Below are 26201 nucleotides of genomic sequence, written 5' to 3' on the forward strand. Positions count from 1 at the left end.
ATTGCGTAAAACTGAATTCATGGTGTTTTCCTCAAACCTGGTTCTCATCCAGTATTATCTATCACAATGGAGAGTACCACCATTTAACCGAGAAAAACCCATACATCAGAATTGGCCTTTTTCTGTTCCTTAACATCATCTCTAAAGTGTCAGTACCAACAACTGTCTATTTTACCTCTTAAATAGTTTTTGAATCTCCCACCACTATCCTAGTCAAAGCTATTGTTTTTCTAGTTGTATTACAATAACATCTCAACTGGCCTATTCACAGCCTCTCTGCCCACCTACTATAGCTGTTCTCTATATCATTGAATTGTTTGTATAAAAATGTCTGTATAAAAACATGACCACATAGCTATCTTTCATTCCTATAATCTTTCAGACTTATACTTTTCTCTTTAAGAGTTCATGCCTGCTTGGTCCTACCTTACCTCTTGGGTCTCATCTTCCCCCACACTTCACCAACAACCCTTATCTATTCTCCATACTCTGCCTACATTGGACTTTCTTATAGAACCCTACACTCACTAGGATCTCTTCTCCCAAAATTACTTAGATATGCTCTTCTGTTTGCCTCAAGTAATTTTTCCTAACTCCTCTTCATCTTATGAATTTCTACTCATCCTTTTGACATAAGCACAAACTTCTCCAGGGAAGCTTCTCTGACCTTGCTGACTAGGTCAAGTACCCCTGTGATAAGCTTTTATAGCACCAATTACTTTCCCTCACAGCTTTTATCACAATTGCAGTTATTTGTATGACTATTTGATTAACATTTATCTTCCCTACGAGACTGTAAACTCCACGAGGGAAGAGCCTGCGTCTAGTTTGGTTCACCACTGTATCCTTAGAACAGTGCCTGACTCATATTAACATATTAGGCATTCAATAAATAAGCAAATGGTAGGGATGTTCCAGAATGAAATTCCAAAATGCAAATTTGTAGAGTTGCTCTATCTTAGGATGGCTTGCTTGAAGGTTTTGAATCCATCCACTCAATTAGGTACAGTCAAGACATGAGAAGTGATAGCTCAAATCTTGGACAATTGATCCCAAGTGTTGCATACCTCACCAACTTGTACCTGGAGGCACTGGCCTTGATGTCATTTTCTATTTAATTGTCTTCTAGGTATTCTCTTAGTCTCAAATTTAGCCTCAACATCTTTACCTAGTGTTCTTTACTATCATCAGTGTAGACTTACAGTTGTAAAATGTTTAATGCATATTCTGACTCAAGTAAATGTGTAGGGGGTTTTCGATTTCATTACTGCAGTTGGTACTGCTGTCTATAGAACAATAATTCACGTTGCTCACTGCCCAATAATATTACTTATGTAGACTCCAATGTCCAAGCGAGAGCTGATGGGGGATAGAAGTAAACACACACATTCGGTGGGAAAAGGCCTCGCCTAGGTAAATGTTTTCAAGAATCACGGTCCCTTAGTCAATTCTAAGGAGCCAGTTTATAGACATAGAACATGTAGAATGTTGGGACAGATTGCAACCTCAGGTACACCATGTGGTAATTGAATCTAGACCTTTATCAAAGAGAGGCTGTCATTTAAATGGGTGACTACGCCTTGGAGGACAGAAAAGTCACAAACTTTTAGGGGATATTTGGAATCTAAATCTGAGTTTACTTGAATTCCTGAGAATCAGAAAACCACTACAGACTTTTCTTTAGGGCAAAGGCTTACTGTGGCCAACTGAAAAAGGTGTTTAAAGCTCACCACTGGAACCCCAAACTTACCATGTTGTCACTTGCCCATTATGAGATAGGCATAGTGAGTCTGAGATAGACATCCTCAGGGTGTGGCAGAATCCCCACTTTCTTTTTATTACCTGTAAAGTAAGGGTATAATAGGGTAGCAACAACTGAGGGGAGATTATTTGGACTCTTCCTCCCCATCAAAATATAAAGTCAGGGGCAAGATCGCTTTTTTGGAGGAATTACAGAGATTAAGACTATTATCAAAGATTTGTGAGCTGTTGGCCAATGATTTCTGTCCCCATTCACTCCCTCAATATGGTCAGTGCAAAAACTAATGCTAACTCCAACTGCATTTTCCAGTCCCCACAATGGCCTCTTTACTAGAACAGAGGAGTAATGTTCCTGCTCCTGATCTGCAGTTCCTTATTTGTTGATTGTGCCCTACTTCGTTCCTGTCCGCTTGGACTCCCAGGAAGAGTATGATTTCAGCAGGCAGGGGCAACAGTTTAACTCTCTGCCTCTATGCCACAATCTAGATCTCTGGAAACTTGATGACCTTTCTTTCCTCCTAGAATGGAAACTCTGACACAGTACATTTACAACCTCATGCTTACCACTCCTGGAGAACAGCAAGCGGCAATGCCCTAGTTGTCTTGGAAAGGAATACTAGTAAGAGACAGTCATTCAGAAATAAAAGAACTTATGTTCTCTGTTAAATCCCAGGAAGAAGGCAGGGGGTGGGGGTGGGGGGTTCCAACGTCAATGGCATGATAAAGTATTCCCCCTAAGTGGAAGACAAGTTGCTGCACACAATAATAACAGGGAATCTTTTTGGATTTTGGAATCAGATTTAGAAAGCATCTGTGTGACCTGTGACCAATTAACAGGTAACAGAAATGTGCCAGGAGAAGAATAAGGGAAGGCTTCCCAGCTGGTTCAGTCTACAGCAAAAGCTGCCCTGCTAGCTGTCCTGATAGTCACACTGATCCAGCAGTGTCCAAGATGCATGAAGCAGACCAACATGGTATGAGGAAACTCTAATTATTTAAATGGGTTACTTACTTGAAACACAGAAGCACAGACATTTTTATATTCATAGGAAGCACTTACTAAAATCTTGCTGAATGAGGATGAACACATAAACCTATTCCTAGCAATTAAACATAAGAGCTACCGCAGGGAACCCTAGGGTTTTAGAGCTAACTCATGTTACCCTCAGCAGGTAACTATTTTCTTTTTGTGTAACAGCTCCTATCTTGCTTCTAAAATCAAATATCTGATTATTAAGCCAGGTGAGTCTGCAACCTGGGCTGCCCTGCATGCACTGGGTGCCATCAGCTCTACAATCCATATAAACAACAGGCTATACAAGCCACCAGAGTTAATTATTTAAATGGTTGCTTCCTTGGAACACAGAAGCACAGATATTTTTTATATTCATTGGAAGCACTTACTAAAACCTTATTGAATGAGGATGAACACATTAACTAGTTCCTAGCAATTAAAAGATTCCCACTAAATAGGAGACAATCAAATACTGTAAAGTAAATTCACCAGACTTTAGGCTTCATTAATAATATTTATTTTAAAGAACACTTTTTATTGTAACAAATATAAAGTCATCAATGTTTTACAAATTGTCAAAAATGCCTTAAGTACAAAAAAAATACATTAGTAAAATGAAAGTTATGTTGCATTATTTGGTACATACTTAATACTGTCAACATGCACACCATATGCCAGAAAAGCTCATGCATTATTGGAAGAGAAAAAAAATAAGATATAACTGCTATGTTGTCTGATTATAAATTCATGGCTTCAGTCAGTTTTCTTTCTTCAGGGATACCATTTACCTGCAATGTGTAAGAGTGAATATGGGCATGTGTTAGTCAGGGCACGGACACTTTTAGATTTTGAGCAAAACAAATTATAGCAAGAAGAAATTTTCTACTTTCTTAATATAATTTAAAATAGTTACATTGCATTATTACTCAGAATTTTTTTAGAAAAAAGGAAGAAAGAAAAAAAATTCCAAATTGGTCTTCTCCTTCTTGGACCAAAGCTACAATATTTTATATTTCTCAGAAGGTACAGCCTGAAAATTCCTCCCACAATAAACAAAAACAATGAGGTTGACTGCGGGATACATGACTGTACCTTTTAATTGTGGCTTTTAAAAAAATGTCATGTGGGTTAGAAGGGCAGAGAAAATAAGAAAACTGGGAGGGGCATCAAACCTAATGGCTTGGGCCTACTCCAAAAGGTAGTGCTGTTGTCAGCTTTTAACTGCTCTATTATCCCAGCTAGTGCTCCAGTCCTGGAATACAACACCAACAGCTCTTCTTAAACTTTTGATAGGAATTTAAAAGAAAACTAGCTGAATGAAACAAACTTCAAAATCTAGTCTCCCCTGATAAATTCCATATAGGTAGTTACAAATAAAATTATTTGATATACAAGAGACAAACTCTGCCTAAATTACCTTCCTAAAGGAGCTGTGACACTAGCATGGTGCTTTGAGGTACGTGGAAAAAGCCAGTTACTGTTTCACGATAATCATGCACAAATGTAGCTGCCTTATAGTGCTAGCATAATCACAGTGGAAGAACAGAAAAGCTCTTGTACCCATAAACATACATAAACAGCACTGAATCCATGCATTTGCATACAGAACAGAATAATTTAGACATTGCGAAACAAACTTTATTTTTTCATTTAAAAGAATACAATAGGAATAAGGAATGTAACTTTCCTTTGAGCTCCTCTCCCCAGGAGGCATGACTCTAGTTTTAAATTATCAGAGGCAGGAAACAACAATCTTTCATAATTATAAAAAATGCTAGGGTGGTCTCTCTCCCTTTAGCACTTAGATACTTTGGGGATTTATTGAGAAAACAACAATAACAACAACAAAAGAACCAAGAGGAGATAGTGCACTTTATTCAATAATATGATCCAAATTGCAGAAAAACAAAAGAAAACAAGAAGGTAATAATAGGCTATAGTGTTAACTCAAAAGAAGAGTAAAGCTTTCTTGACTCAACAAAATGCCTGCTCCCCAAAACCTGTTTTAGAAAAATAATTTAGAAAATTAGGTTGAACAACCTAAAACCCCCCTAGGGAAATTTTTTGGCTCTTATCACATTTGCTCAGGCAGAATTGTCCTTGTATTTGGAACTGCTCCCTATTACTAAAATGCAGCACACTAACAAGTCTACTTGCTAAAAATCTATGAGACTATCAAATAAATTGCTCTAATACCATCTACTCAAGTTTCCTATTTCTCCTACTGGGTAAATAAGTAAAATCTGGATTTTTAAAATACTCAAACATTTACTATTTTTCTAGAAATTGTCTCCCTTCTACTCGCTCTACCCCTGAAATCTGAGGAGAGGTGGAAGTCTCTCAGGTTAAGGAGGAAGAAGTTCTATCATTTCCACTGTAGAAATATTCTTTAAAAATTTTCCCCTTAAAAAACATAGCCATGAAATTAGTGGTAGTACATTAAATTATTTTTTTCTTTAGCTGACACATATTTATAACAACATTTGTTCCTTCATCAATCTCCTGAATGTTTACAGAGTAGCATGACCACATCAATATATACTGAAGTCTGGTGGAAACACGTTAAGATTTAAAACAAGTAATCAAAATTGTGGGAAAAAATTCTGATAAACATTATCTCATAATTAAAATCTGATGAAGAACTTCATTATACTTGCCTCAAATCTTTGAAATGTTGTCAAACGAAAATCTCCTTAAATTCCCGAAAGCGGTAATAGAGAAGATAATTTCTGAATGAAAACATCCAATACATTTCTACATATGCCTAAAGTTTTTAAGAGACTTACTTAATGGCTCCCCTATACAATGCCACTATTCATACTTAGAATTCCACGCCCAACTTACATTTTTAAAACTTCTCTTGCTTTTCCAAAAGAGCTACAAAGGCATTACTGGTTGCCTGGCAATTAGAACTAGGAATCAACCACTAATTAGAAGACAATCATGAATAAGTTATCTACTCAGTAGCGAGATGAATGAAATAATTGGCTGTGGAAAATTTTTAGGGACACTTGAAAGAAATAAACTTAAAGAAAGCAAGTCTTAGGGAAATAGAATAGTCCAGGGAGAATTGTCCGCCATCTTGTTGTCACTGGTCATGTTATAACAGCTTTTTAAAGCAGCTTTAAAACCAGGCCAACCATTTTTCATTTATCCCCTTGAAGCCTCAGTGATTCGTCACAATGGCTTCCTTTTGTAAGAGTCAGTTTCAAGCTGCTCACTTACTGAGACAAATCCTGGATGCATCCAAGCCAAGAATCTTTCATACCAAGGGGAAGAATAAGGAGCTTCACTTAAGGAAGGGGATTTTATTCAGTCTTCCTTAATTAGACAGGACCTACATGGATGCTTTTGCTCTAAGATCATTTACCTTGTGTTTATCATTCTGATGCCAATCTATGCAATAATCTAAGTCATTATTCTGAGGTTCTAAGTTTGATTAAGGAATGACATAACTGTTTTGCCTTACTTGGTGAAGCTTAAGCTTCATAAATTATATAGTGCCATAATTATTTTTTAACCTATCAGATTCATCCGTAAATATCAACTTATTATTCTTAGTACAGTACTCACCTGTCGTCTGCTGTTGGGGAATCTGAGTCTGATGTGGCAAGTTCCTAGAAATGATTAACATTTTTGTGTAAAACTGTGCTATTACATACATGTAAATAGAGAGCAGACATTAGAATGAAGAACTTTAAAGGTAGCTGGGACCCTAGATCATGTAGTCCAGCACAACTTCCCCTCCCGCTTCATGACTTTATGGATAAGGAAACTGGGGTCCAAGGAGGATAAACAATGACAAACACTTGATAACATTCATGGAATTCTTACTACCCACCATATCTAAACTACCTCGCAACAACCCTAGAGGTAGGTATTACCATTTTTCCCATTTTACAGAAAATGAAATAGCTTTAGAGGTCCAAGTACACATAGCTGAGCTAGGAAGAGGTGGATAAATAATATGTTACACGATGCCAGGACTTGTGTGGTAACTGAACACTTTCCAATCTGGGTCTAGAACACATATACACACTTACGCATTCTCAAGGAACAACATATATAACCTCCTTCATTCACTATCCTAAACTTGTGCTTTTTTATCTTCATGCTGGGGAATGACACTCACTGGCCATATGCCCACTGCACTAGTCAAAATACAAGTCATCCTTATTCTTCCCTCTCCTTAGTCCTCACATTCACGCACTTGGAACTTTTGACATTTCTCCTCAATCTCATTTGAATCTGTCCCTTTCTTCCCCATCCCCACTGATTGAAGCCATCATCATTTCTCACTTGGATCCCTGCAACTGGTTGGACTTATTTCCTCATTCATTTTCTTGCTCCCTTATGATCCACTCTGTCAGATGATATTCTAAGACACAAATCTGATTATGTTATATTTGCTTATATCTAATTGCAAGTTAAGTTTCAGGTTTCTTAGGGCGGCCTAAAAGGCCATCAATACATCTGGATCCTACCTGGAGCGCCCCCTGTCTCCTTGGAATGGAACAACTAACCACCACAGCTACTATCATGTACTACACCCAACCAGCTACTCTTTGTCCTTACAAACTCAATTCAAAATCTGTTACAGCGGACATGTATTACTCTTATAAATTAAAAATTCCAACAAAGAATCTTGTTAAAATTATAACATATATTTTTAATTTAAAAAATAACATCTCAAGAACCACTTCTACCCTTCCTCACTCTCTAAGCACCCCCCAGTTAGGTTATTATTTAGCATGCTTTCATACACATGCTGATTGTCATTGTATTTCTCTGCACAGAATATTTAATTGCCCAAAAGTGCCTTAACCATAACATCCTATTTTTAGTATCCCTAGCAGTAGGCATGCAATGATTTTTGAATGAATACATGCAAAAGCAAAGATACTTACCAAGTCTCACATTATATACATGTTTATTAACATGCAGATACAACCATTTAGTTTCAAATTTTGACATTGAAATTAATTTATGAAAATGTATCATTTAAATTTTGTGTGGAAGAAACCCTAGGAGTCAGCTCCTTGCTACAGAGTAAGAATTTGATCCAAGCCAGGGATTTTCAAAGTATTTGTTTCTCTTTAGCAGTGGAATTCCTTTTAATTGAAATCCTCAGCAGAACTCTGATGTACAAAAGAGATAAATGTGAGGTTGCCCGGGTTGAAGCAAGGGAGCTAAGAATCCTGCCTGCTTTGTTTCATTAGCCCCGCATGTTGGCCCCTAAAGCATTTCTTAAAAACCCCCAAGAAATAGAGTTTGAAAACCATTGATCTGAATCATTTCAGCCAGGCAAATATTATTATATATCTAAAGTGGAAAATAGCACATGCTAGTTCAATACTGTTTAAACTCTTAAATTAATCTATAGTTAATGCCTTCAAGTGATTTTTAAAAATTTTTCAGTGTCATTTTAAATATATTGCTAAGAAAATAACAAAATCAATTCTAATTCAATTTGAGGAAATCACTTAATAATTCATCCCAATGATTACTTTTTTTTTCTCTATTACTTATCAGACCTACTTATCCTTGTGTGGTCTAAGGGAATATTTCTTTTGGTTTGTTTGTTCTTTCATTATTTCACACAATGTATTTAATATTAGTTTTGGTTATGACAGTAAAAAGGTGAATTTATAAATCACAAAGAGGAAATAAGTTCTGGATTTAAAGATGGAAAAGCAAACATCTTTACTACAGAAGTCAAATGCAATTACATGGGCACTTGGGTTGGGGTGGGGGGATAAGGGTACACCTGATTTGAAATGAACACAGCACATCCTCTACACACACACACACCACACACACTACACACATGTGCATCCTCATTCCCTGTCATCTCTAGCGTTACCCAGCCTTTTAAGAGCTTAAGTCAACACATTTTGACAAAATACAAAAAAGCAGAGGACAAAGAAAGCACATAATGTAGGTGTTCTGACATAACCAGTGATTGGTAAACAAAGACACAGGTTTTTCAAAAGCCCTAGATCATGGCTACCCTAAATTCAAAATCAATATTTGGATGAAATAGTCGGAACCTCATCTCTCAGCCCTCTCAACATACCCTTCTATGTAACACAGCTTGAAAACTACTGACCCAAGTCAATCTATGCCCTATCATTTCTTTTACAGCCTCCATTTCCCCCACTTTTTGCTATACCGTGGAACTTTCTAAATGGCAATAGGCTGGGCTAGGTGAAGAGATATGGTTGGTTGAGAAAGTGCCACACACTGACTAGCAAGAAATTTAGAGAAGATGCATGAGAAAGTGATTGTATGTATTACATCAGTTAAGGGATTTAAAACTATCTGCAGTGCATTTCTCAGTTAAGTCTGAACAATGCACATGCACTCCTTGTGATTTCAATGTAAGCTTAGATGAGTTCTATCAAAAGTGCTTATGTGTACAAAAAAGCGCTCAACCAAAAAAAAGTTGAGATTCAACTTCCCCTGAAACTCCAAGGTGTGCACACATAGCTCTGGTTTTGTGGTTGCCCAAACCTGCGACTACATGCAAGCCTGGGTGTTAGAGTGTTAATATGTCTATGCTGGGCATATTTGACATTGAATATTCCATTTAAGAGTGGAAGGGAGGTACCTCATATGAGCACTGCTTCAGGCATACTGGAAAAATGCCTACAACTAACTCTGTGAGAGTTAAGATGCAGAGAATGCAGGAAAAAAGAACATTTCCATCTTTAGAGAAAGCAGGCCGCTAAAAGGCAATTATACAGGAGAGTGGGGTTGACTTCAAATAGAGGCACCATAATCTTCAAAGAAAGAACCTTTATAAAGTCATAAAACTATTTAGAATAATTCAGTTATTAATGGACTCACTGAAAGGTTATTATGTGTAAACTGCATTACATGGAAATTTTAAAAAACTGTAATTCTCTAAATTATTGGCATTAATTATTTTCTAATTTTATTACCATTAAATCCATGCATTTAAATAGAAAACTGTGTAAATTAGTCATTGCACAAACTTCATTTTTTAAGAAAGCAAAGATAATGACTTGCAAATTAATAAATAAGTGATGGGAGAGGATGCAGAATTATTTGCTATTTGTATAGCCATTTTAAGGTAATTTGACAATCTTGAAAACCCTGTAGAGTAATTCTGTGAGTAAGATTGCTGATTATCAACCAATTATATTGCTACTTGCTTGCAGACTCAAAAGCAAAGTGATTTGCATAAAGCCACAGAGTCTGTGCCAGAGTTGAAAGAGAATGACATTAGTTATCTGGAATACAAAACACTTCCTATTTGAATTAGTATGGACTCATTAACAGTAAGAAATAGTAATATGATTTCGGAATTTCCCAATTGTTTCAGCAAAGTTATATTTCCTAAATGTTGACTTTTCTACAAAATTTCTTTCTATAAAAATGCTGACTTGGACCTATAACATTATTAAGGAATCAGGCCATTATTTAGAGGGAAAGAGGAAGAGAGAGAGGAACGAAAGAAGGAAGGAAGGAACCTAGATTTCAAAGAAATTGGAAACATCACCATAACTTTTAATTTCAAAACGTTAATCTTAACTAAAATCAATGTAGTATTCTACATGAAACATATAGAAAAGAGGATACATTCACTTGCTTCTTTTAGTTTTTTCCCCCTGCTTGTATAAAGCCCTAAAGCAAGCCTATCACAGCGTTAAATTGAAGCAGTATGAACTGAGAGAACCAAAAATACAACAGGCAATACCACCTCTATCGCTTTTGGTGTATACTCACTGAATTAAAAATTTTTTTTTTAAAGTTCTTAACTCTGAAATATCCTTGGTTGCTTGACACTTCTTGTCAATAAGAAACCATTATCTTAATACCCTGAAACATTCTCTTCAACTGATATTAACTTTTATCGAAACTTAATTTTTTATTTATGAAATTTTACCATAAAGTTGGTTATCATTATCACCAAAGGGTAGACAAATGGAAAACTACTTAAATAAAAATTAAAATGATTAGTTACTATCTTTAATTAGAAGACTTAATTCTACTTTTACACTTGTTAATGTGCAATAGATTCAGCACAATCTACCTCCTGTTTTGAGGGAGACCCAATTATCCTGGATTAGGTCTAATGTTTAATATAATGAATAAGGAAAATTTTTGTATACGTAATTAAAATCTTCCTAGAAAATGTGTGGGGCACTTTTCCCTATTATTTATTTCACAAGGGCCCTCTATGAAGATGCTCCCACTCAGGAAAAATCTGTTGGTGGTGATGCTAAATAATGAGGAGGCAGGTCGTCCCCTAAAAGGCAATGTAACTCACTACCAATTTTAAAATAAATTATTTTTTAGAAAATTGGATATTTGCTACTCTCCAATCAATGCTCCCTTCTCTAAGCTTGCAAAATGCACACAAATTTCTAGTGGTTTTTGGCTTTCCAAGTTTGGCGCTGTTCTGTCACATTTAGGCCTTGCTTTCTAATCAGCACTCACCCCTCACTTCATACCGTCTTCCTCAGGCAGTTTAAGGAGGTGTGGAAAAGTCTATAAGCATAAACTAATAAACAGCCCCATCATTCTAGATAATGTGCATGGACTGCCTCTCTTTCATACTTTAACACATACCCCTCAGGTGAATTTAGGAAAAATTGTTCTCCTTTTAAAATTCTGTATGAAGGAATATGAATAACAGCCCCTCCCCCATCCCAGTCTCCACTCCCCACCAGAAATACCAGAGGCTCTGGATTTCCTAATCCTAAAATTTAAGTCCTTTAAGTATTTAAATCGGAGACTCTCAACTTTGTTTTCTGGCTCCACGGTAACATACACTTCCACCAGACTTCAAATCCCCAGACTTTGGGCCCTGCAACCCATACTGTAAAATCTCCACAGTGATTCTGATGTGCAACCTGGTTTGGCTAGCCTCTTTCTCAACATTCCTTTTAGGACCTAAAATTCTATGATTTATAATTTAATTTTTTTCATTTAAATAATTGCAAAGGTTTATCTTTGAGGTACATCAGTCAAATCTGTAATAGATTTTTGATATTAAGCCTTTGGTCACAAACAAACATAACTTCCAGTCACAACAATGATTCTTTGGCCAAGCCAACTCACTTTTAAAAATTATATTCCAATGTGATTCGAGAAATGAATTGTAATAAGTAACGGGACTGCTTAAAGAGGAAAAATATACTTCCTACTGTTAATGGTCACACTTATTCACTGAGCTACACAGATAGCTGAGCACAGATGCAGAAAGCCTGGCTACACGAGAAGATGGGGACATTCTACAGAATACCTGGCTAGTGCTCCTCAAGACTGTCAAAGTCATGAGACACAAGGAAGGTCTAAGAAACTGCCCAGACCCCGGGAGACTAAGGAGACATGATGATTATTGTGTTTTGGGTAGAATCCCAGAACAGAAAAACAGCAGTAGTGGAAAAACTGGTGAATTCTGAACAAAGTCTGAAGTCTAGGTCATAGTAAAGTACCAATGTTGAGTTCTTTTTTCTGATAAGTGTACCATGGTTCTGTACGATGTTCACAATGGCAGAAACTGGCTGATGGGCATCTGAGAACTCTCTGTATTATCTCTGCAACCTTCCTATACCTCTAAAATCATTCCAAAGTAGAAAGTTTATTAAAGAGTAAATGCATAGAGAAGGGGATCAGACACCCCTCCCCCCCACAACCAGGCACATGGCACCAGTGCCTCAGTGCCCGCCAGGGGACCTGGGGCATGGAGAAGGGGACCAGATACACCCCACAACCAGGCACACTGCCAGAGCCAAAGGAGCATGCCAAAAACCTCACCTCCATGTGGGTGGCCCACCACAGCCACCACAGTAACCACAGCTGCACGAAAGTGGCTAGATGCCACAATCATCCTGCAGATGGTCCACCAGCCACTAGAGTGCATTGACACAAGGAGAGTCACCAGCAGAGATAAAGAAAAGAAGAGGATGTCTCTCTCCACAAAGCCCATTTCAGAGTGACAGAAGAAACTGTCTGCTCTATGATAATATGGGGGACCTGAACACACCTCTCAGCTTTGGACAGATCATCTAGGCAACAAATCAACAGAGTAATTATTATTCTTTCAGATGGAGAGAAGAAATCTAGGGTAATTACAGGGGGAGGGGGGAGGGAGAGGGAGATGAGGAGAGATTGGACAAGGGGCATAAAGAATAATTATGATTTGCAACAATATATATGCTAGAAATATTGATTTGATCAACATATCTCAACGTTAACCCCCAAAATACATATAATCAATTTTGATTCAATAAACAAAATAAATTAAAATAAATAAAGAGTAAACATATCAGCAAAGATCAAATTAAATCGACCTTACATTTCTAGACTATGTGATCATTTTAACAGCCTGTTTATATTGTCTCTGTAATTTGAAAAGCAAATGCAACGGTGCACCATGAAACCCTCCTTTGTGAGCACGTGCTATGTCTCCCCATTCTGTCCTGCTTCCCTTCCCACCACCTCTCTGTACCCTTTGCTTGTAACCTGGATCAGACATCCCTCAGAGGTCAATGACCACATTATCTATCCCTGACTAGGTATCAGCATAGGTAAATAATCTAATCTCTGTCTGGTCTAATTTAGCTTTGTTTCTTATCAATGTGTCAAATTTATCATCTACAAGTAATTAAACAATTTTTACTGGCTAACCCATGGTGCCAGTTTGGAGCCCTGTGAAGCGTTCTACCAAAAAGAAAATATTACTGTGTAATTGATAACTGTGGCAGCCCCTCATTACACAACTGTTACAAGTTCTCTAAACCTTTGAAGTGGATCGACATGTTTAAATGAACAAACTAGTTTCTATGCAGCTTTGAAGGAAAGCTTTGAATGTTCTTGAGCCTCACTTAGAAGCCAACAGAAACCTTTAGCCATATCGTTATGCCCAAATACTTCTGGTGTCAATTCTGAAGAACATGCACAAAATCCTGTAGCTAGCCAAACTGTTTATGAACAAGAAGTTCAGTACACTTAGCATGAGCGTGTGAAGACGAAATGCATGCCCTTTTAGGAAGGGGTCATCAGTAAGTACAAGGCATGGTATCTAAGCATACACCTGGTTACCAAGTGCTGTAATGCCTCATCAAATATAACACCTTATTTTAATTTTGAGAACTCAGCTCAACCCAAATGACCAAAATTTTTATATAAGGTCTACTTGGTGCTGACATTAAACTTTAAAAACACGGCCATGTTTTTGAGGTAAGGAGCAAAAGTTGAATTTGCATAAAAAACAGTTATGATGAATCTGATATTATAAATTCCCTATTATCTGGCATGGTTGGAAAATGAGGTTAATCACATATTCTGGCTTATAGGGAGTTACCATAGAGACCATGCACATATTATCCGGTTCCAAGAATAAGAGAAAAATAATATACACTCAACACTGAAACGGCACCGAATGTAATTTAATTTTCCTGATGAGTCAGACACACTTGATGATCCTGCAGTGCCTCAGAATAATCATTGTGAACATCATCAATTATCTTCGTACTCTATCTATATAGAAGTGCTAGTTAATGGAGCTTTTCCATTAGAAGAAATCTGAATATTACGAAGGTTTTCTGGATTTAAAAGTGCATATATGTTGAAATTGTTGCAAGTTCAAGGTAATAACCTATTGTATTTGCAAATAGATCTGATCAACATAATGACAGCCTTGATGGGGTTATGGAAAAACCAGGAAGATGCATTTGGTTGTATACTAGACAGGAAATTTTTTATTTAGCCTGTATATTAGTAGCAACTTTGTAAAATCCTAACCGCAGGGAATCAAAAGAATTTTTAAGGAGCTATTCCTGTTCTCAGTATATATGGTTAGAAAGGGTATCTGAAAAATGACAGCTGCCTTTCTTCCTCCTTTAAACTTCACCAGCAACAGAGCTTTACTGATTTACAATCACACTCAAGATCCCCTACCCATTACAATAAACAGTTTTGTATTCTAAAATTTTATAGCATTGTTACTTTGCCAATAGAAGCACTTCCCAAGCTGTGTGCTTTGAAGAGTTACCTATTCTGACCTTTTCCCATGGATTCACATATATTAATATGCTAAAGAGTCTGAGAACTCTTGTAACTTAAAAAAACAAACAAAAAACCCCCACAAAACCTATTTCCCAAGTGTATTTGAACATTTCATTTTTGAAGAATATCAACACTTCACTGGCACTCTAGGTTAAACAATATAAGATATACCAGCCTTAAAAAATAAGTACAAATTATTTTCATTTTGAAAATGTATGATAAGCTTATTCATAATTTTTACCTAAAAAAGGCAGAAGAGAAGGCAGGAGAGATTATTAAATTGTGAATTAGCACACCATTCTTGAAATTTTACTAATTTTTCTCATCAGCATCTAATCCTAGTAAACTGGGTTTTATGATGACCCATAATGGAGGGACCACTGACCATCAGAGAGCATACAAATCTATCCTTTCTATTCAGTACAATGAAATTTTGTGAGACTTTAACATTCATATATCTGATATAATATTAATGTTTCCAAAACTCAAATATGTAAATGTATGCAATTTTCCCCACTGTTAATAGGACTTGAATTAATTACTCTCACACACACATGTGCATGCACACACATAAACATATACCTAGGCCTATACAATCCTAAGTAAATGATGTTAGAGAACTTTAAGAAAATGTCCGTAGTACTTCTGGATTTCCAAAGTATTTTGGGCAAATTTATGCAGCCTAGCTGTGTATACTACTCATATTAATTATTGTTTAATCTTCAAACTACCACATGCACTTTATCTGGTTATAAAATGAGCACTTTCGATGGAAAAAAGTTTGTACGTATCTTGTTCCCAGATAAATTTTTCATCAATAAGTATTCACTTTTATATCATATCCTAAGGTGTGTGTGTGTGTGTGTGTGTGTGTGTGTGTGTATGAGAGAGAGAGAGATTTTTCTTTTTTCTGCATATCCATCCAATCTACAAAAGCAAAGTGAAAAAGAGAAGGACCTCAAAAACAAATTTTGTGATTTCTAGTGCTTGGGGCAATTGAATTCAACCCATTTTAACATATGGTTAAAAAGAAAAAAAGAGCCCTGCTTTTAAAAATAAATGCCAGTTTTATCCACCATTCCCTTCTATCAAAATCTAGCTTCTAGAAATATAACATGAGCTCTGTGCAACTGTGCAATTTCTTCAACCCTTTCTCCCACACCTCTCCCTTACAAAGTTCTCTTCCAGATTTTCTGACCAGTCTTTCTAGCACTAGAGAAGGTTTGCACTAATAGAAGATGTGCTTATAGCCCAATTGGAACTGCTTGTTTTGGTATACAAACAGATAACAAAAAACTCTTTATACTGAGGGAAAAAATTTAGGTTAACTTTCTTCAGTAATAAACTAAAAAAAATAGATAAATTAGCAGAACCAAATAATTGTAGCAACACCTCTAAAAAATAATCAGTGTGCTATGTATTAGGATATGCTTCTCTTTTCACAATTAACTCATCTTTGAGCAAACATATGTTAGTTTATAATCAGTGTCAGTTTCTTAAATATGAAGGCACATGTGGTCTTGCTTGGATTAGCGAAGAAAAAAAAAAGCATTTCCTGAAAGTAATTTATACTGTGTTTGTGTCAGGACAGTGGGATTGGGATCTACACTATCAACGTCCTTTTGGTGTTTCCTCTTCCAGTTAAAAACAAACAAAAGCAACAACAAAAAGCTCCAGTCTATATAGGCATTAGTAAAAATGCACATGCATTTTAATAATTATGGCTCCCAGTGGATACTTACAGCTGTGTTTGCATCAGCGGCATGTTAGTATTATCATAATTGTCTGTGTGTAGAGGAGGTATGATTTCCCCAGTTACAGGGTGAAACACAGGCAGCGTTGACAGGGGCCATGCTATCTCTCTATTCTTGGACATGTCTCGAAGCTCTTTGGTAGATTTCTGAATAGCACTGTGATGGACCAGTTGGATGCTAGGTCAAAAAAAAAAAAAGTAACATATATTTAAAACCGTATATTAGCCCAAAGGATTATCAATACGAACAAGTTATGAAAAAATTTTTTCCTTTAAAATAACGATATATTATTGCACTTTGGGCATTCTACAAACTATGTCAGAAAGAGAGATATCTAACATACTTTTAACGTAGCAAAAGTGAAAATTATAAACTGATTTTAAAATACATAAGTCTTTCACTAAACTGAGCTATGACGCATTGTGTTAATATTGCAGCCCTAAGTAACAACCTAGTTTTCTATTTATTTTCTACGATTAAGATACAACTACCATTGCTTCTATATTGTTGCGTCTGGTGGGGCATTTATAAATACTCACAGAAGTTTCATTTTATGGTAGGTTATTACTGTAGATTCAGGAAAACTTGTATGAAAGGTCTTTTCATCTGTTCTCTGGTTTACAGAAATGCAGATTGGGAAATCACATAATATAAATGGCAAGTTAATATTCTGAATCTGAATTATTTTAGGTTTACTTTTTATCTATGTAATCTTAGTTTTCAAACCGTTTTTATTTTTAGTTTCTACCCCTCCTAAATATGTCTATTTAGAAAGCAGCTTTCACATTTCTGAAATTAACTATGAAAGATGACAAATGAAAAAAAAGCATGGCACACATGTACGGAGCATGACGAGCAACTGAGAAGTGAAAAAAATGATAAAGAAAATAACAGGAAAGAAGACACTTACTCTGGTGTTTGCATGTTTCTCTTTTCCCTAGAAACAAAACAAAATTTATGAATTAAATAATAGCATTGATATTTGGAACATTAAGACTATATGTGCATGAGATCTTGCGTGATGTGGAAAAGTTGGCATTGTTACTGCTAAATGCAACCAGGCAGCATTTACCACCAGGTTTACATTACTCGGATGAGTACACATATAGCGATGGAATACTGATGAGAAACGCACAGAAAAATGAAAAAAAAAATGGAGATTAAGAATCAAGCTCTTGACTAAAATAAAATCTATGACAGTGAAATCAGGCTACATGTAAAAGTGGAAGATTTTGTTACTTGCTGCATTATTAATTTTTTATCCTTTGCTTTGTTACCCTGACTTCCAGACAATCTCAGGAGATTATCTTAATTGACATAGATGTCCTGAAAGTACTAACTATTCATGAAGTGAAGACTCATTACTCAAATTATACCTTATTTTCATTAATTTACTCCTAAGGTTTTTTTTAAATATATTTTAAACATTTAGATTGTGTCACCCTGTTTGACAGCAGAACTATTTCAAGAAGAATTCTGACCATCACGTCTGATCAGACTAAGACAATTTATTTATTTAAAGTGCAATTACCATGTGAATAGACTCCACAGCTTCTTCTCATGCAAGATGGCTTGTATAACCAAAATATCTAGCCTCAATTATTCTTGGGACTGATTTGCCAGCATGAATTTATATCTAGCCTTAATAATTTTTGGATAAAGTAATTATATACCTTAATTTGATTTACTAAACTCAAAATTATTTTTTCATTTTAAAGGAATAAAGCACTGCAGTTGGACTTGAACGTAATTTCAATTCATTTATAAAGTGTTTTATGAAGTAAATGAAACTTTGCTTTTAATAGGATATTCTATGTTGTTATCTTAGCAGGCTTTCTAATTTTTTATTAGCATTTTAAAGTACTCACACTCCTTCCCGTCGGCAGCACATGATATAAGCAAGTATTAGGAAAAGGACCAGTGCTACTGCCGAGGGCACAGCCAGTGTAATTAGGAAATCCGTGTAATAGTCTCTGCTTTTCAAAGAATCAGAAGGGGGTTTGTACTCTCCACCATCAGGTAAAATCCCCTCTCCACGAATCACCTCCTGAAAGGTGGACACTTGCTTTGTTTTATCAACCTGATACAAAAGAAGACAATTACATGTCAAATTAATAGCTGCAAACATTATGAGATTTTGAGATGCAGACATACCAAAATATTCTTTGACAAATTACCTAAAAATTCATCTTTTCCAATTACTTTATCACCTTGAATTTGCAATTATTTGTTGGAGGTAAAGAGAGTGAAAGTAATAAAGGCTTTACCTTGGCCTACTTTCTATGCCCATCCTACAACATAGATATATATGCATGTACATGTATACATACATAATACATGTGTGTTTTTGTATGTGGTTATTGTTCTTTTTCAGTTTCCTTCTTCCAAAGCAGAAGTCCTTCACACTACCACGCAGATTTCTTGTTTCCTAGTAACAAACCCATAGTGCAGATGTTAACAAACTGCAAACTGGCTGATAACCAGGTATGCAGAAATGGTTTCTAAAGTAGTGAAAAGAAAAGAAAAAAATGAGGGATGATTTCCAAATGCATTGTCCTTGATCTTTCTGCCATGTAGCTGACAGAAGTAATTTTTAGGAAAGATAGTCTAAGAAATGATATCATTTTACTAAATTCTATCCCAGGATCAAAAAACACACAACCCTTGCACTATGTTAATTTACCTTCACATTAATTGAACTGCTTTCACTGAGTTGCATTTAATTATGTTAAGGTTTTATTGAAGGACACTAAAACAACAGCCATGTGAAATTTATTACTACATTTGCTACTAAAAACCAAAAATGTTGGGAAGAATTATTTGTGGCATTACTCAGTATCCCCCCTCCAACAACTCCAATTGAAGAATTTTGTTAATAATACAATTATTATATACAATTATTAATAAGGTTAGTAAAAACCTTATTTTCTGCCAAGGAAATAATGCTCTGCCTCCTTTTTAAGAATAAGAACTAAATAGCTGATGGATTTCCTTTTTTTATCTTGAACATTAAAAGGCTTGCTGTCAAACGTGATCGCAAGCCTATTTATTTTTTTGTAAAGTTTAGGTCCTCATTTTCTATTTCCTTTATATTTTATTTATTATGTTTACTGTATGACCTTTTTATGTAAGCTTCCTCAAATCTTTTGTGGTAAGATGTGGCAGACTTTCCATTTAAAATCCTTAAAGCATAAGACATTTTAAAACTGTTTAGTACTTAGATACTATCCATAAACATAAACTCATTTTGTGGTACAAACTCAAGTAAAATGGCAGTGTTAAGGCCTACAGTCTACTGACTCTGGTGAGAGGAATCTATTGAAATTATAATTGTATACAAGGGTGGGAAAGACTCAGTGTCTGATTAGCACCATGACTAAAACATTGAGATTTGCAAATTCAACACTGACCTATAATACACATAAACCACAAGTTAATAATTTTACTTGATTTAAGAAGGCAAAGAAAGACCATTATTTTTCTAAGACACAAGGGATACAAGTGTAGGGCAAAAGGATACAAGGAGTGCTAAGAGCTGCAATGTGAGTAAGATGTTCTTCAGTACTGGATCCTGGAAAGTTGCCTGCAGTTGGCTCTCTAAGACGTGAAGTGACAGTTGTGTTTATGTGTCAATAACTTTGTTCAAATGTCAACTTTAAACTTAGAACTAATTCACTCACCACCAATCATAAAAGAGTTGACAGAAGTTAAATCTAAAGGTCACTAAAGAATTAAAACAACTTTCCTACCTTTCAGACAGTAGATTCAAAGTATTTTATACATAGATATATATAATAAAATTTATATATAAAATATTATAAATATCTTACATACACAGGAAACCTTACATTTTCTTAAATTTTTTAGAATACAATTTAACAAGTAGTTTAGAAAGAAATACTTAATGTTTATGAATTAATTCTTAAGGCTGTAAGATTCTAACTTTCCTCACTTAAAATTGTTTCTTGTTCCTTGAACTTTCTCTACAATTTGAGTTTTCAGGATATTGAATCATAGCACAATATTGCTTTATTTTCAGAATTATTACTATACTCCGTTCTTTCCTTCCAAAGTGGGGTAGTGGTAGAATATTTAAGAAGAGACTTTCTGCACTTATAGCATTGACTCCATAATCTGTACTGATTTAGCAGTCACCTGGATATCCAGGGAGTTCATTTGGACCACCTGCCAAGCTAATCCAGCCATAGCAACTAATTAAGGGTAGAGTGAGTACAAAAGTGGAGATACTCTTTCCTAAAAGAATGCACTGTCAATGAGCTTACCATATCCTTAAAGTCAAGGGAAGTCGATTGCAGTTAACAAAGTAAACCCAGGATTTGTTCCTAAAAGCAATCCAGGTTTTAGTCAAATGTTATCTACAACCACATCACTCCTAATTACATTTGTAAAAACAAAACAAAAACTCACCAATGAAATTTTGCACCAGTCAATGTAAAACTGAGTACGAAATTTTTTATCACATGTTATTACAGGCTCCATTTCTTGACTGCATCTCAATTGATTCTGTGGATTTTCAACTTCTCGTAAACAAGAAGAAAACGGGACATCGGCACCAACCATGACATAAACACTGTAAAAATGTGAAACTCTCAGGTTATCATTTAAGAAAATTGGAAACACTGGAAAACAAGCTACCTTGAAAGCATGATTTATCCTTTTGGATTGAGGGATTAACTACAATCATCCCCAAAGTAGGGCCTAGGCTTTAAAAGCAGTGATTCACGTAGGGGCTTCTTTTCATTTATTCCTTTATTTAACCAATATTTACTGAGTGTCTTGACTCTCTCTGAGTGTATTTACTCACTCCATATATGTTAACTTCTAGAAATGTTATTTCATTCTATTTTTTTCATTCAAAATAATCACATCATATTTTGATTAGTATATTTGGTAGACTATTTGCATGAAAAAAGTATTTTTAAGGTAAATTGTTTAGAAAATAATCCTATCACTAGAAGTAAAAAATCTTCATTTGATTTCATTATCACAAGATTGTAAAATTGCATCCCTGGAGGTATGGGACTCTAGGCAGACTTTGCTATTCTACCCAATTCTTCTGTCAGTTTTTCTACTATACAAACCCCTACGTGCTTGGTCTCTGATTAGCAGGCTTTTCAGTCTTTTATGTAACGAGTTAATATAAGAGAAAAACTATTACTTGGTAAACACAAATGAGGCAAACAAAATGTATTTTCTTGGTGTGCATCTTAGCAATTATGGTGAAAGAATTCTACTTAATTGGCTAACAAGATTTCACAATAAAACAGAAGATAATGACAATAACATTTAAATAATCTTGGAGTAGTTTGAGAAGATAGGAATCTTATTGGCCTTTCAATAGAAAAAAGAAAACTGGGATATTAATCTAAATAAATATTATCTGTTTTCTTAATGACAATGCCACAGCTACTTATAAAATGAAATAAAACCATCAAAATTCCAGCTGTCTTCCTTGTAGAAATTAACAAACTAATCCTAATATTCATATGTAAATTCAAGGGACCCAGAATAGCCAAAAAAACCTCTTGAATAAGAAAAACAAATTTGGAAGACACAGAATTCTCAATTTGAAAGTTTACTCAAAGGCATAGTAACCAAAACTGTGGTATTGGCATAGGCATTAACACACAGATCAATGGAATAGAATTTTGAGTTCAGAAATAAACACTCATATTTAGTAAATTCATTATTCTCAAAGGTGCCAAGACAATTCAAGAGGGGAAAAATAGTCTTTACAACTAGGGGCTGGCCCGTGGCTCACTCGGGAGAGTGCAGTACTGATAATACCAAGGCCACGGGTTCGGATCCCATATAGGGATGTCCGATTAGCTCACTGGGTGAGCGTGGTGCTGACAACTAATGGTGCTGGGACAACTGGATATGCACATGAAAAACAATGCAATTGAACCCCTATCTCATACCATATACAGAGGTAACTCAAAATAGATTAAAGAGGACTTCCGGTTTCTGATCCAGCATATAGGAAGCCTGGAAGTAAATACTCCATCCTAATAACAAGTAAAAAGCTGAAAAAACTAAAAAATAAACAATTCTTCTTAGATCTAAAGAGGAGTGAGGTCAAAGGGCAAACTGCTGCTCCCCAAATTGGAGAGACCAACAGATGAATACGGAGAATCACAATTTACTTGAGAAGAAACCTACAAGTTCCTCTGAGGGAACCAGTGCTGGGGCAGGAAACTTGAACTATAATTGATGATTTGCTGGAGGCTCAGTGTGGACAAGTCTGATAACTAAAAACTCCAGAGGAACCCTGTCATCGGAAAGCCTCCACATTTATGTGAATTTTATCTCTTGGAGCTCTAGCACATTCTTGTAGTGAACATCAGAGAACAATCCCCTCATATTTCCAGTGAGAAGGGGGGGGGGGAAACATTTGAAATATACCATAACATTCTGTTCTTCTTAACAAGGACTGTCTCAGGAGAAACGATTTAACCACAGCCTAACCTGCTGGGGTTACATAAGAGCCTAACCAATCTGGGAGAAGAGAAATCCCTAACTACAACGACCTCTATCTTTCCATGTCCAGGGGAAGAAATACCTAATTCTTAGCCACTTTAGCCATCCTTTCCCACCTAAATTGGGGTGGAGGGGGGCACTGAGAAGCACATGTGAAGTTCACAGTCTAGAAGTCACAGGCTCACTAAGAGACTGAGACCTAATCATAGAACCATAGAATGATTCCCCTACTCCCACATCTGACCACCACCATATTACTAAAGGCCTGTTTACAGCAGTACCTTTTACCCAGTCCAGCTATCGAGAAAAAATTATAAAACATACTAAAAGGAAAAAAACACAGTTTGAAGAGACTGAACAAGCATCAGGACCAAACTCAGATATAGCAGAAATACTGGAATTATCAGACCAGAAATTTAAAACAACTATAAGTAACATGTAAAGGACTTTAATGAATAAAGTAAACCTTCCTTGTAAGAAATGTTAAAAGAATTTCTTTAGAGAAACAGAAAATGATACAGGTCAGAAACTCAGATCTACATAAAGACGAAATAAGTGAAGGAAAAATAAAAACTTTTATTTTTCTTATTCTTAATTGATCTATCAGATAACACCTTGCTCAAAATAACAGCAACAATGTATTCACTTATATATGCTCAACTGTGTGTGTGTATATATATATGCTTATATATCATATAAGTAAAAGGAATGACAGCAATGATACAAGGGCTATTAGGGAAGAACAGGGATTATTTAGTTATCATAAGGTACTGGTACTATGAAGTGGTATAGCATTTGAAAGTAGATTTGAGTTAGCTGTACAGGTATATTGCAAACTCTAAGGAAACCACTAAAAAAAAATTTTTTTTTAAAAGTACAACTAATATGTTGAGAGGACAGAAAATTGAATCATATGAAATGCTCAATTAAAATCACAAAAGGTGGAAAAAGAGTGAAAGGCAAAAAATATGAGGACAAAGAGCAAGGGCAATAAATAAAAACAGTAACAATTATGGTAAATAGTAAACCGACTATATCAATAACACTTTAAATAATCAATGGTCTAAATGTACAAGTTAAAAGAGATTGTGAGAGTGGATTAAAAAACAAGATCCAACTATATATTGCCTATAAGAAATCTACTTTAAATATAAAGACACATACATTAAAAGTAAATGGATGGAGAAAGATATACCATGCTAACACTAATCAGAAGAAAGTGGGAGTAGCTCTATTAATTCCAGACAGAGCAGACTTAACATCAAGGAAAGTTATCAGGGATAAAGAAGGGCATTACATAATGATAAAGGGGTCAATTCTCCAAGAATGTACAACAATCCTTAATGTATATGCACCTAATAACAGAGCATCAAAATAATGAGGCAATGAGAACTAGGAGAAATGGATGAATCCACTATCACAGTTGGAAATTTCAACATCTCTCTATCAAAAAAGGACACATTCAGTAGGCAGAATATCAGTAAGGATATAGCTGAACCCAACAACATTATCAATTGACTGGACTTAATAGATATCTATAGACTACTTCATCCAACAATAGCAGAATACACATTCTTCTCAAACTCATGTGGAACATTCACCAATATTCCAGGCCATAAAACACATCTTAACAAATTTAAAAGAACAGAAATCATACAGTGTCTTCTCTAAGACAGCAATGGATTTAAGCTAGAAATCAGTATCAAAAGATAATGGGAAAATTCACAAATACCTAAAGATTGAGCTTCCAAATAACACATGGGTCTAAAAAGAAATCTCAAGAGAAATTTAAAAATATTTTGAATTAAATGACAATGAAGACGGCATCAAAATTACTGGGATTCTGCAAAACCACTACTTAGAGTGAAATTTATAGCATTAAATGTATATACTAGAAAAGAAGAAAGATCTAAAATCATAATCTAAGCTTCTACCTTATGAAACTAGAAAGAGAAGAGCAGATTAAATTCAAAGTAAGCAAAATAAAAGAAACAATAAAAATTAGAGAAGAAATCAATGAAACTGAAAATAGGAAATCAATAGAGAAAATTAAAGAAACAAAAGATCAGTAACATTGGAAAGAATCTTTAAAAGATCAGTAAAATTGATAAGCCAGGCTGACTAAGAAAAAAAAAGAGAAGACACAAATTACTAATATCAACACTGAAAGACAGAGAGCACTAGAGATCCCAGGGACATTAAAAGGATAATCAAAGAACATTATGAACAACTCTATACCCCAAATTTGATAATGTAGATGAAATGGACCAATTCTTTGAAAGGCATAATTTGCCAAACATTCACAAGAAAAAATAAACAATTTGAATAGACCTATATCTAGTAAAGAAATTGAATCAATAATTAATAACCTTCTAAAACAGAAAGCACCAGACTGAGATGGGTTTACCAGTAAATACTACCACACATTTAAGAAAAAAATTATACCAATTCTCTACAATCTCTCTCAGAAGATAGAAGCCAAGAGAACACTTTCTATTTCATTCTGAAGCCAGCACTAACTTAATACAAAAACCAGATAAAGACATTCTAGGAAAAGAAAACTACAGACCAATATCTCTCATGAACACAGATGCAAAAATCCTTAACAAAATATTAGCAAATCAAATCCAACAATGTATAAGAGGAATTATACACAAGGACCAAGTGGAATTTATCACAGTTATACAAGGTTAATTTGACATTCAAAAATCAATTAATAAAATCTATCACATCTACGGGCTAAAGAGGAAAAATCACATGATCACATCAATAGATGTAGAAAAAGCATTTGACAAAATCCAACACAAATTTATGATAAAAACTCTTAGTAAACTAAGAATAGAGAGGAACATCCTGAACTTAATAAAGAATATCTACAAAAATTCTACAGCTAACATTATACTAAATGGTGAGAAACTTAAAGCTTTCTCACTAATATCAGGAACAAGTTAAGGATGTCATTTCTCACCACTGCTTTTCAAGATCATGCTGACAGTTCTAGTTAATGCAATAAGAGAAGAAAAGGAAATAAAAAGTATATAGATTTGGGAGAAATAAATAAAACTTTTTGCAGATGACATGATCAAAAAGAATCGACAAAAACTTCCTAGAACTAATAAGAGATTATA

The 26201-nt window shown here is 35.2% G+C and overlaps 1 protein-coding gene across 2 annotated transcripts in view; it reads right to left on the minus strand.

The window, feature by feature from the left end:
- Positions 1–3423: 3423 nt before the first annotated feature.
- Positions 3424–26201, minus strand: part of SGCE (sarcoglycan epsilon) — a 72847-nt gene continuing 50069 nt past the window's right edge. For both annotated transcript variants that reach the window (XM_063099664.1, XM_063099663.1), the window contains 6 exons: positions 21001–21163; positions 18441–18652; positions 17483–17509; positions 16561–16749; positions 6350–6393; positions 3424–3564 (listed from right to left, as the gene is read on the minus strand). In XM_063099664.1, the coding sequence (XP_062955734.1) occupies positions 3548–3564; positions 6350–6393; positions 16561–16749; positions 17483–17509; positions 18441–18652; positions 21001–21163 (652 nt within the window). In that variant the 3' untranslated portion in view covers positions 3424–3547. The remainder of the gene's footprint in view (positions 3565–6349; positions 6394–16560; positions 16750–17482; positions 17510–18440; positions 18653–21000; positions 21164–26201) is intronic.

This window comes from Cynocephalus volans, chromosome 6 (assembly GCF_027409185.1).
Source record: "Cynocephalus volans isolate mCynVol1 chromosome 6, mCynVol1.pri, whole genome shotgun sequence".
NCBI classification, from domain to species: domain Eukaryota; kingdom Metazoa; phylum Chordata; class Mammalia; order Dermoptera; family Cynocephalidae; genus Cynocephalus; species Cynocephalus volans.